The sequence below is a fragment of the Silurus aristotelis genome (genome assembly GCF_946808225.1).
Source record: "Silurus aristotelis genome assembly, chromosome: 16".
Lineage (NCBI taxonomy): Eukaryota > Metazoa > Chordata > Actinopteri > Siluriformes > Siluridae > Silurus > Silurus aristotelis.
Window position 1 is genome coordinate 16,652,188 of NC_139589.1, and position 10,908 is coordinate 16,663,095.

General features: G+C 40.2%; 1 protein-coding gene across 2 annotated transcripts; it reads left to right on the top strand.

The window, feature by feature from the left end:
- Positions 1-941: 941 nt before the first annotated feature.
- LOC310739359 (uncharacterized protein) lies at positions 942-4,338 on the top strand. Of its 2 annotated transcripts, XR_014537359.1 has the most exons (3): positions 942-1,690; positions 2,548-4,118; positions 4,149-4,338. XR_014537359.1 is itself a non-coding variant. In XM_083565277.1 (2 exons), the coding sequence occupies exons 1-2, from the start codon at positions 991-993 to the stop codon at positions 2,631-2,633; spliced, it is 786 nt and encodes a 261-aa protein (XP_083421403.1). In that variant the 5' UTR covers positions 942-990; the 3' UTR covers positions 2,634-4,338. The 2 variants fall into 2 exon arrangements, 1 of the variants encoding a protein (XP_083421403.1); XM_083565277.1 differs by having other exon boundaries at positions 2,548-4,338.
- Positions 4,339-10,908: the final 6,570 nt, after the last annotated feature.

A 10,908-nucleotide genomic window follows, 5' to 3' on the forward strand; every position in this document is an offset into this window, starting at 1 on the left:
GCCTTGCTCAAGGGCCCAATAGTGGCAGCTTGGCGATACCGGGGCTTGAACCCCAGACCTTCCGATCGGCAACCCAGCGTCTTAACCGCTGGAGCCACCACCCCCCTCGTAAAAACCTTGATAAAATTTAAAAAAGGATTTAATGGTGCACTTTAACAACATATTTTTTGTATTATTACAAATCAGATTTGCTGTAGATGAGTGTGAGAGAAAAGAATGTTAGTCATTTAGTGATTAAAAAAACAGTGCATATTGGTACATGAGAGTTGTTGTTAAGCTCAAACAGGGCTGGAGTCCATGTTGTCCGTGTGTTCTCTCCAACAGGATAGAAAAGGAGGAAGAAAGAATGAAAAGGGCCTTCTGAACAGCATGATGTCAGTGCAGGAAAAGCCAGCTTGGAAATGTGTCACCATAAGCAATTAATCCATGGCTTCCTCCCCCCCCCCCCCTTTCTCTCTTTCTATGTCTTTCTGTGCATAGACCCTGGGCTTTGGATCTTTTTAAGTCTATGTTCTGTGGAAAAACTACTACTAAGAGAATTCTGAAGTCCACCTCTTCTTTTTCTTCTTCTTTTGGCTTCTCCCATTAGGGGTTGCCACAGCGGATCATCCGTCTTTATACCCCTTTGTCCTCTATACCTGCCTCTTTCAAACCATCTACCTGCATGTCTTCCTTCACCACAATCATAAACCTCCTCTTTAGCCTTCCTCTGTTCCTCCTTCCTGGTGGCTCCATCCTCTTCATTTTCATACCAATATACCCTATGTCCCTCCTCTGCACATGTCTAAACCATGAAAATCTCAGCATCTTTAGCTCTGCTACCTCCAGCTCCACCTCCTGTCTTTTAGTCAATGCCACTGTCTCTAAACCATACAACATAGCAGGTCTCACCACAATCCTATAAACTTTCCCTTTTACTCTTTACCCGTTTATCACAAATCTTTTCTGTCACTCTCTCGAAAGCAGGTGAGAACCTGGCCAGCAGGATCCATGTCTGCTATCCAGGACTGCTTTAAATGCACTGACTGGGACATGTTCAGGGAAGCTGCAACCAATGGAGATTTATTTAACTTGGAGGAGTACACATCAACAGTGACCAGCTACATAGGCAAGTGCATTGATGACGTGACCATCTCCAAGACTATCACCACACGCTCCAACCAGAAGCCATGGATGACCGCTAAGGTGTGTGTCATCGGAGAGGTGAAGCGTGCCCACAGCAAGAGAATCCACCAATTCCAATTCCAGGACAGCGGAGACACCCAGCGCATGTGGCAGGGCATCCAGGCTATCACGAACTTCAAGACAACTTCACCTGCTTGTGACCTTGACTCCTTTTTCCCAGATGCGCTGAACGACTTCTACCCCCGGTTTGAGGTGCAGAACTACATGGTGGCGAGGAAGACCACCCCTCCTCCCCATGACCAGGTGCTCTGTCTAACCACAGCTGAAGTGAGGAAAACTCTAGGTAGAGTTAAACCACGGAAGTCTGCTGGACCAGACAACATTCCTGGCAGAGTTCTAAAAGAATGTGCAGAACAGCTAGCGGGTGTCTTCACTGACAACTTTAACATCTCCCTGAGCAGCGCCATGGTTCCTAGGTGGTTCCGTGCCAAAGAAGTCTACAGTCTCCTGCCTCAATGTCGCGCTTACACCCATCGTGATGAAGTGGCTCAAGAGGCTCGTCGAGGTACATTAAGCCCCTAACTGGTCCAGTCGTTCCTACCGCACACTTTACTGCTGTCACACTGTCCTCATACATGTCCTGCACCACTCTCACATACTTCTCTGCCACACCTGATTTCCTCATACAATACCACAGCTTCTCTCTCGGAACCGTGTCATACACCAACCCAAACATCCACTCTTCTCCGCTTTTCCTTTTCCTGCTGTCTCTGTAGATGTTTTCCTCCTTTGGCTAACAGTACCCAATTTTCACCATCGATCGATCCAGTATGAAATTCTGATTCGTGATCCATATGTTTGAATTATACACTGAATGGCCCTTTTTTAATGCAACCCTCCCTATTTCTCTGGACTTGGGTCCAGCACTAGGAGTGTACTGGCTTGTGCAACCCTAATAGCTGGTTTACTAAGAGAATTCTGAAGTATGTTCTATAAATAAAAAAAGTTTTCACAGAATTCTGTTCAAATATTTTAAGTTTGTAGTTCAGTTGTTGTCTTCAGTATAAGTTAATAATTATGAGCCACAGATTGTTGAAACTGTGCAGAAAAAAGTACATTCTTTTGGTGCAAATGGGACTGCACAAGCATACTATACACAAAATACTCATGAATCAAATTCATAAAAGCTGAATTAATTAAAACAATAATTAGCTAATATAAATGCTATAGGATACCCTAGAGACCCACATGTAAAGTAAGTGAAGTATAGACAGAAGACAAGGATTGCAAACCAGCTGATTTTTTTTTTTATGTTGCTGGTGTAATTCGATTCAATTTATTTTAATTTGTATAGCACTTTTAACAATGGATGTCATCCCAAAGTAGCTTTACAGAAATAAAGATGTTATAAAATTTTCACAGTGCCTGTAAGTTTATTCCTAATGAGTAAGCCAGTGGTGACAGTTAAAAGGAAAATCTCGCTGAGATGGAATAAGGAAGGACCTTGAGAGGAGCCTGACTCAAGAGGAAACTGATCATCATTTGGGTGGCAGTTAATGTCCATTCATTACAGTTTTATAATTTTTGAGATTTGCTCTTCAGTGATGGGCATTAAAATGCGAAATTCGATGTAAATTGCAGTCCTAATTCATTAAAGCAGACTGTTTATATTAATTGCAGAAATCCATCCAGAGCTAGGGCATAAGTATAGAACTGAAAAGAAGAAATGAACAGGATTTGGGCAGGAGCACAAGGAGATGTGGCAGCAAGTGAAGAGGGATGTGGCAAAAGCTAAGTAAAAAGCATATGAGGAGTTGTATGATAAGTTGGACACTAAGGAAGGAGAAAAGGATTTGTACTGATTGGCCAGGCAGAGGGACCGTCCTGGGAAGTATGTGCTACAAGTTCGAGCAAGAAAGGATAGAGATATAAATATGTTGACTAGTGAGGAGAGTGTGTTAAGAAGATGGAGAGAGTATTTTGAGCAGCTGATACATGAGGAAAATGAGAGCAAGAGAAGGTTGGATGATGTTCAGATTGTTAAGCAGTGGATAGGAGTAGTAAGGAGGAAGTGAGAGCAGCTATTAAAAGGGTGAAGAGTGGAAAGTTGGTAGGAGCAGATGACATACCGGAACATGTTTAGGCGAGATGGCAGTGGAGTTTAGAACTAGATTGTTTAACAAGATTTTGGAAGGTGAGAGGATGCCTGGAGAATGTAGAAGGAGTGTGCTGGTACTGGTTTTTAAGAATACGCGAGATGTGCAGACCTGCAGTAGCTACAGGGGAATAAAGTTGATCAGTCACATAATGAAGTTATGGGAAAGAGTAGTGGAAGCCAGGCTAAAAGAAGAGGTGACTATCTGTGAGCAACAGTATGGTTTCATGCCAAGAAAGAGCACTACAGATGCATTATTTGCTTTGAGAATGTTGATAGAGAAGGAGTTGCATTGTGTGTTTGTGGATTTAGAGAAAGCATGCCAAGCGAAACAGGGTGCCAAGAGAGGAGTTGTGGTATTGTATGTGAAAGTCTGGTGTGTCAGAGTAGTATGTAAGGGTGTTGCAGGACATATATGAGGACAGTGTGACAGCAGTGAAGTGTGCAGTAGGAATGGCAGACTAGTTTAAGGTGGAAGTTGGACTGCATCAAGGATCGGCTCTGAGCCCTTTCCTGTTTGCAATGGTGGACAGGTTGACGGATGAGGTCAGACAGGAGTTTTCATGGACTATGATGTTTGTGTATGATATTGTGATTTGTGGTGAGAGTAGGGAGCAGGACCGCGACATGGATAAAACGTCATTGCCAAACCCCTCCAGATGTGCCATCGTACCTCCAGGTCCCACAAGGTGACGACTCGTCCCAAGTTCCCCACATGGCGACGTCTCGCCTCCAAGTCCCTCTGACAGTGACGTCTCGCCTCCAAGTCCCTCTGGTGGCGACGTCTCTCCTCCAAGTCCCTCTCCAGACGACGTCACGCCTCCTAGCTCCTCTCCAGGTGACGTCACGACTCCTAGCTCCTCTCCAGGCGACGTCTCTCCTCTGAGTTCCTCTCAAAGCGACGTCATGCCTCCTAGCTCCTCTCCAGGCAATATCTTGCCTCAAAGTTCCTCTGAGGACGACGAAGCATTCCCAAGTTCCTTCCAGGGTGCTGCCACACCTCAAGGTTCCCCCCAGGGTGCTGTCGTGCTTCAAAACTTCCCTGGAGGCTACATCACACTCTCCGACGATGCCGGCGCAATCCAGGATCACTCAGAAGCCATCATGGCGGACCTAGGTCCTTCCGAGAACGACAACACGGCCGAAAACTCTGCAGCCAGCACCGTCGCAGACCCAGACCCCTCTGAAGGTACTGTTCATGCTCCAAGGTCCCGCTGAAGGCGCTGTCACGTCTCAGACAGCCACGGTGGACGCCGTCATGCCTCCGCCACCCACAATAGGCACTGTTATACCCAAAGGTCTGCTCCAGACTGCCGCAGAAGGCATGACTCGGCCTATGAACTCCGCCGGGACCATTGTTTGGTCTCTGGACTCCACCGAGGGCGTCGTTCTGCTCCAGATTTTCGCCGAGGGCGTTGCTTGGCCTCTGCACCCTGTCGTGGGTGTTGCTCGGCCTCTGACCTCCGCCAAGGACGTTGTTTGGCCTCTGAACCCTGCCGTGGGCGTTGCATGGCCTCTGATCTCTTCTATGGACGTCGCTTAGCCTTCAGTCTTTGCCAAGGGCGTTGCTCCATTCCGGGTCTCTCCTGAGGGTGTCACTTCACCTCAGATCTGTGCAGGGGACGTCGCTCCGCCTCGGGTCCTTCCCGACCTTTCCCGGTTTCTTGGCGGTGCGTTCCAGGCCTCCTCCTTCGACCCTGGACAGTTGGTGGGGCCTTCCTCGGCGTGCCCTGGCCCGCCTGGTGTGGGTGGTTTTGGGGCATCAGGTGCCATCCATTCCCATTGCTCTCGTGTCGGACCTACTCAATGGCTACGGACACCGACCTGGTTCAAGACTGCCAGCATTCCTCGCTGCTTCCATGGAATACTCTCCTTCTGTGGATTACGTTCCTTCCGTGGATTACTTTCCTTCTGTGGATTACTATTCTTCCCGTGGATTACTATCGTTCCGAGGATTACACCCACGTTCAGGACTTACGCATCACGGTTCGTATGCTCTCTGACAGGTGTTTGTGTGCTGTATGAACTTCAATAAACATGATAGAGCTACTTCCACATAATAATAATAATAATAATAATAATAATCTTTATTTTATGTAGTACCTTTAAAAGTTTTCCTTTTTAAATTGCTTTCCAAGCATAAATGAAGAAAATGTTTTTAAATAATAATAATAAAATAAGTAAATGAAAAAAAAAAAAATCACCTGAAAGCTATCCTGAAAAGTAAGTTTTAAGAGCAGATTTAAAAACATTAAAAGATTCAGCCCGTCCAATTTCAATGAGGAAAAAGCCCCGATTAGAACGTAGACGGGTAGGAGGAACAACTGAAAGACCAGAATCAGAGGAGTGGGCTCACGCCTTGGAGTGTAGACAGTTAAAAGTTGTGTCAAGTAATGAGGTGCCATACCATGTAGGGCCTTATAGGTCAGCATAAGAATTTCAAAATAAATTCGGAATCTTACAGGGAGTCAAGTCAACGACTACAAAACTGGAGTAATATGCTCACCAGACCAGTTGAATGTCTTTAATTTTAAAGGAACTAAATCAGCTTTCACTGATAGCATTATATTCTGAAATCTATGACCACTAATTTAATCTCACAGCAAGAAATTTTTACTTTTAAATTAATTTTAAATATACTGACAAAAATTATAGTTCCCTTGTCATCATGAGAAGCCTAGCGAATATTTTCTAATATATATGATGAGTCAGTAATGGCTTTGGCAGCACTGTAAAAACATAATGGATGAATCAGATATCCCTTCTGGTTAGTACACAATGGTTAATTTGCTTCATGTCTGGTCATTCTGTACTTTTTTGTCTGTACGCTAAGATAACTTCATACCTTTGCAGCTTGTAATGGTAAATTTGATGCATCCCATGGTGCTCTGTAGTGGTAAACTCTATTTTTAAAGGGTTTGATTGCAATGTGAATGTATAATACCCGAAAACCTCCTAATAGCTGGATTGCTTCCTTTTTCCATCTGACTCAGCTGGTCCCAGACAGAGGGCTTCTGCTCATAAATGAGCTCATTCACATTAGCCACTTTTTTGGCTGAAGTGAAATCAAGCTATTTTATTGAACTAGTCACAGACGGTTTGATGGGACTATTCCAGATCCTGATTGTATAAATGAATCCACCCACATATAGAGGCTTTTTTATGCACATGCCACATAAGTCTCTGTCATTAAATATATACTTTCAGAACTGTGTATTACTACCAGAAAACCACATTTATAAACCTGGATAGAAATGGATTTAGATTTAGGGTTAGATAGATAGATAGATAGATAGATAGATAGATAGATAGATAGATAGATAGATAGATAGATAGATGGATAGATGGATAGAAAGATAGAAAGATAGAAGTGTAAAAAATTAGCAATTGTGCAAAAAGTGCAGATAAATAAGTAGCATATTTACAGCATGTGATATATATGTAAACAAATGTTTAGTAAATAAATATAAAGGCTATAGTAGTGCAGAGCTGTGTGGACATTGTTGAGAAGGTTCTACGGCTATGGCATTGAAAAAGAAATGTGCAGAAGTTGAAGATTATAAGATTATGTTTTTTCAATGTTTTACGGCTTTAAAATTGCCAGCAAGAAAAAAATAATTATCTTAAAATGTGAATTATCTTTGAGATGTGCTGAAGAAGACTATACTTTAGAAATGAATGCAACTCTAGAAGGCAATAATTGTTGTGACATTTGCAATAGCGCATAAAGAGCAGATTGAGAGAGGTGAAACATCCTCCACTGAGAAAGATAGGGGAGCAATGTCCTCTGTAAAGCAAGATGGGGGAGTAACCCTCTCCCCATAGCTAAAGAGGGAAGCAGTACAATGTAAGGCATGAGGAAGGAGTATTGACCTCAGTGTTGCAAGGAGGTAGACTGAAAGAGAGAGAGAGTGTAGTGAAGTCAAAAATGAAGTGGAGCTAGTGGAGCTAGATAATGACATCTGAAGTGGAGATGGTTTTATTAAAGGATGAAGCTTCCTTAAAAATTTCCCCATGCCTTCTAACTATTCTTGTGTGGCCTTGAACGATGCACCTTTCACCTGTTGGTCTTACATCAGGTTGTTCCACTCCAGGATGTACTAATAAATCTCAAAATAGTCTGCTGCAGTTATCTATTGGTCAGGATTTCTGTCATAAATAGGGGCAAAGGTGGATGCAATTTAATTTACTGAAGTACAAACTAAATAATTATAGTAGCATAAATAAGTACTATAATTGTGATAAACAGTAAAGGACCTACAGGCTATAAGAAATATTGTCTGAAACATGACAACAAACAAGAACTAAAATAAAATCTTAAAATAAGATATACCTTTATTTGTCCCACAGTGGGGAAATTTATCAATTTCTAACAATGTGAAACTAAAACTTATATAATGGTCATAATCAATATAAAAGTTTGTTGACACCGTTAAGGCAACAAATCACTATGGCATAAAAAATTAAACATTTTAAAGTAAATGTGTTTCAGCATTCCTGATTTTGGAGGACTTCTAATAAATCTCAAGTATTTCATCATTTTTCAAGTTAAAATCAGACTAAAGCTTTGACCCCTTCACCTTAAATTATAAACCATTTTTATTTGAATCACAAACAATAATTTTCAATAAAAAAGCAAATAAAGTAAATAAACAACCTTCTATAGCTATTTTTGGTTATTAAATAAAAATACTGTGGATGGAAACCCCAGATGTGACTAAAAACTTCGGTGCTTAACTGGGCAAATAATTTACCTTATAATTATTCAATTTACCAAATAATAAATATTTTACCTTAATTATTCCCTCTTATAAATGTGTCTCACAGTTCTATTTCCAAATCCCAATATTAGATCTACCCACAAGATTATATAAGATTTGTAACAGAGTTCCATCTGCATCTGCTGTAAAGTAAGTTTGAAAACATAATTTAGCAACAAAAAAGAAAAGAAAAGAAAAAACAACAAAAAAACAGTGGCAAATAGTTGCAAACAACTTCCATTAATATAGATTAATATCTCAGTTCTCAATATTTTGTCAGTATTTTAATGGAAACTGCTTTATTAGCAGATGATTTATGTGTAACATACTGTAGATGAAAAAATCTTTCCATTTCCACACGACTTAGCTCATTGTTATATTTACAATAAATATTATTATTTTATTCTTCTTAGTGTTTGTGCAATACTTGTTTTAATTCTATTAATTCAGTGTGCTATGACTACTAATACTATTATTATTACTATGTATCTAAACCTTAAACATATTTTTTTATATTATATGGTACTATATATTCATGCTAAAAAAAAGCAGATTGAGTTGCTGCAGAGTAAAATAATTAGTAGGTGGGTTTTCAAATCATGGGGCGGTAACTGGATATTTATGTTCACCCATTCACTCTTAACCCCTCCCCTTCATGATAATACTCTCTCTCTCTCTCTCTCTCTCTCTCTCTCTCTCTCTCTCTCTCTCTCTCTCTCTCTCTCTCTCTCTCTCTCTCCACCAACCTCTTCTCCTTTTCTTTCTCTCCATACTTTTACTGTAATAGCAGAAACATATGTGACCGCCCACCCCACCCACCCACCCCCAACCCCCTCTTACTCCCATTGACATCATAATTCTTAGCTGAAGGGTCCAGAAGGAGGGTGGGGGATACATGGAAAACTCCACAAAGAACTCGCTCTGATTGCTCTCATTTCTCTTCCCCCTCTCTCCATTCTTTCTCTTTTCTGTAGCTCTGTTGGCTATCCTCTGTACAACAACTTGGCTTTCCCATTCAAAATGAAACCTTTCTTTGTGTTTTCTCTAATGTACGTATATGTCACTAACAAGGTGCTCACATCCAAATAACTATGACTGACATCCCTTTTTTCTCCTTCTTTAAACTTCTAAGTCATTTGTATTCCTGCACAATGTTCTAACTTTCTGTCTCTCCCAGTATGGGAAACATTAAAGGTGCTATTTATCTGTAGCAACATCATTATCAGGATAAAAGTGGAGAAAGCATAGTCACTGCTGGAAAAGGACAGTGGTGATCACAGAACTGAATTAAGGGAACAAGATTAAATGCATAAAACAAACAAAAAGAATGGTATAATTTTAGACTGTAATTTTCTGTTAAATATCTTCTCTTGATTAGAAAATACATGTTTCAATAGGTTACATAAATAATAAATATGCTAATAATACATTGTTCTAAGTCACATAACATTATTAAAATAAAGCAATAAGACCGTAGGACCATGAAAACTTCCAAACACAGAATGCTATAATGCTGTGTTTATCAAAAGCAGTTTTTGCTCTTACTTTAACAGATTTTATGTGAATCATACATATCTGTCATGTCTGTGCTGAGAAGCATATACTAATACTAATTGATTCTTCTAGTTATCATCTATTTGCCACCACCTATTCTACAATTCTAGAATAATGTTATGTTCCGTATGTTCCTCTCAAAATGTCTTGATAAAACTGGAACCACTGCTACCTCTCAATAGAGCTGAGTGAGAGAGTACAGGTTAAGACACATAAGATAAGATAAGATATTATAAGATTTATTCGTCCCACAGTGGGGAAATTTCTATGTTACAGCAGCAAGACAAAGAAATAAAAATAGATGCAAATTTATAAAAAAGAATATACAAAAAAATAAAAACAGAGAAATAAAAACAAATAATAATAAGGAGTTTACATAATAAGGAGTTTAAATAATAATAAGGAAAGGAGTTTACTCAGAACATAGACTGTGAAAAATAAAAGAGAATTAATAATAGCTAGAAGCTTAAATGCTGCAAAAAGTAAGAAAAAAAGGGCTTATAGAAACATTTCATACAGTGCTACACCTCCTTGGCCACTTCCCTCATTTTTCCTTCTTTCTCTCCCTCTGTCTGTGTACAGTCAGTGGAGTCAGCAGTGAGTGTTTCTCATAATAACTGCTGTGCTCTGGGTACTAAGGGGGGGTTAGAGGTTTTAAAAGCTGGAAAGAAAACCTCCTCTGACATTTTTCCATTAGTCATGGAGAAGCTTTCAGACAACCATTATTGGTGGCAAGGAAAGGAACGTGGATGCACTGGAAAATGTATAATCATGCAAAAATGTTTAAATTGCTCAATTTTGTGTAGTATATAGATTTCATAAATATAGTAATAATTTGAAAGTAGCTGAAAATACCAAAAAAGAATTAAAAAAACACCATCAATATTTTTAAAACAAACTGTATATTAAAAACAGTGAGAGAGCGCGAGAGAGAGAGAGAGAGAGAGAGAGAGAGAGAGAGAGAGAGAGAGAGAGAGAGAGAGAGAGTGAGTGAGTGAAGTCAATTTCCTCATGCAAAATGCCTTCTAGAGGCACCAGCAGCACACTGGGATCTATACTGGGAGCCAGAGTGCCAGACATAGCCAGACATATCCTAATCTTAGGATTTTAGCTAAGGATAGGTATTTTAGGATTTCATGTGGGACAAAATTATGTATTTCACAATTTCACCAGTCAGAGGTTACTAATAATAACCTTATAGAGGTGTGCAAATTAGCAAAGAAGTAATATGCTCTAGCCCCATCTCATCTGCATGACAGTGTAGTTTATAGATTAGAGCAAGGGTCAGCTAATTAATGTTGAATAAACAACAAC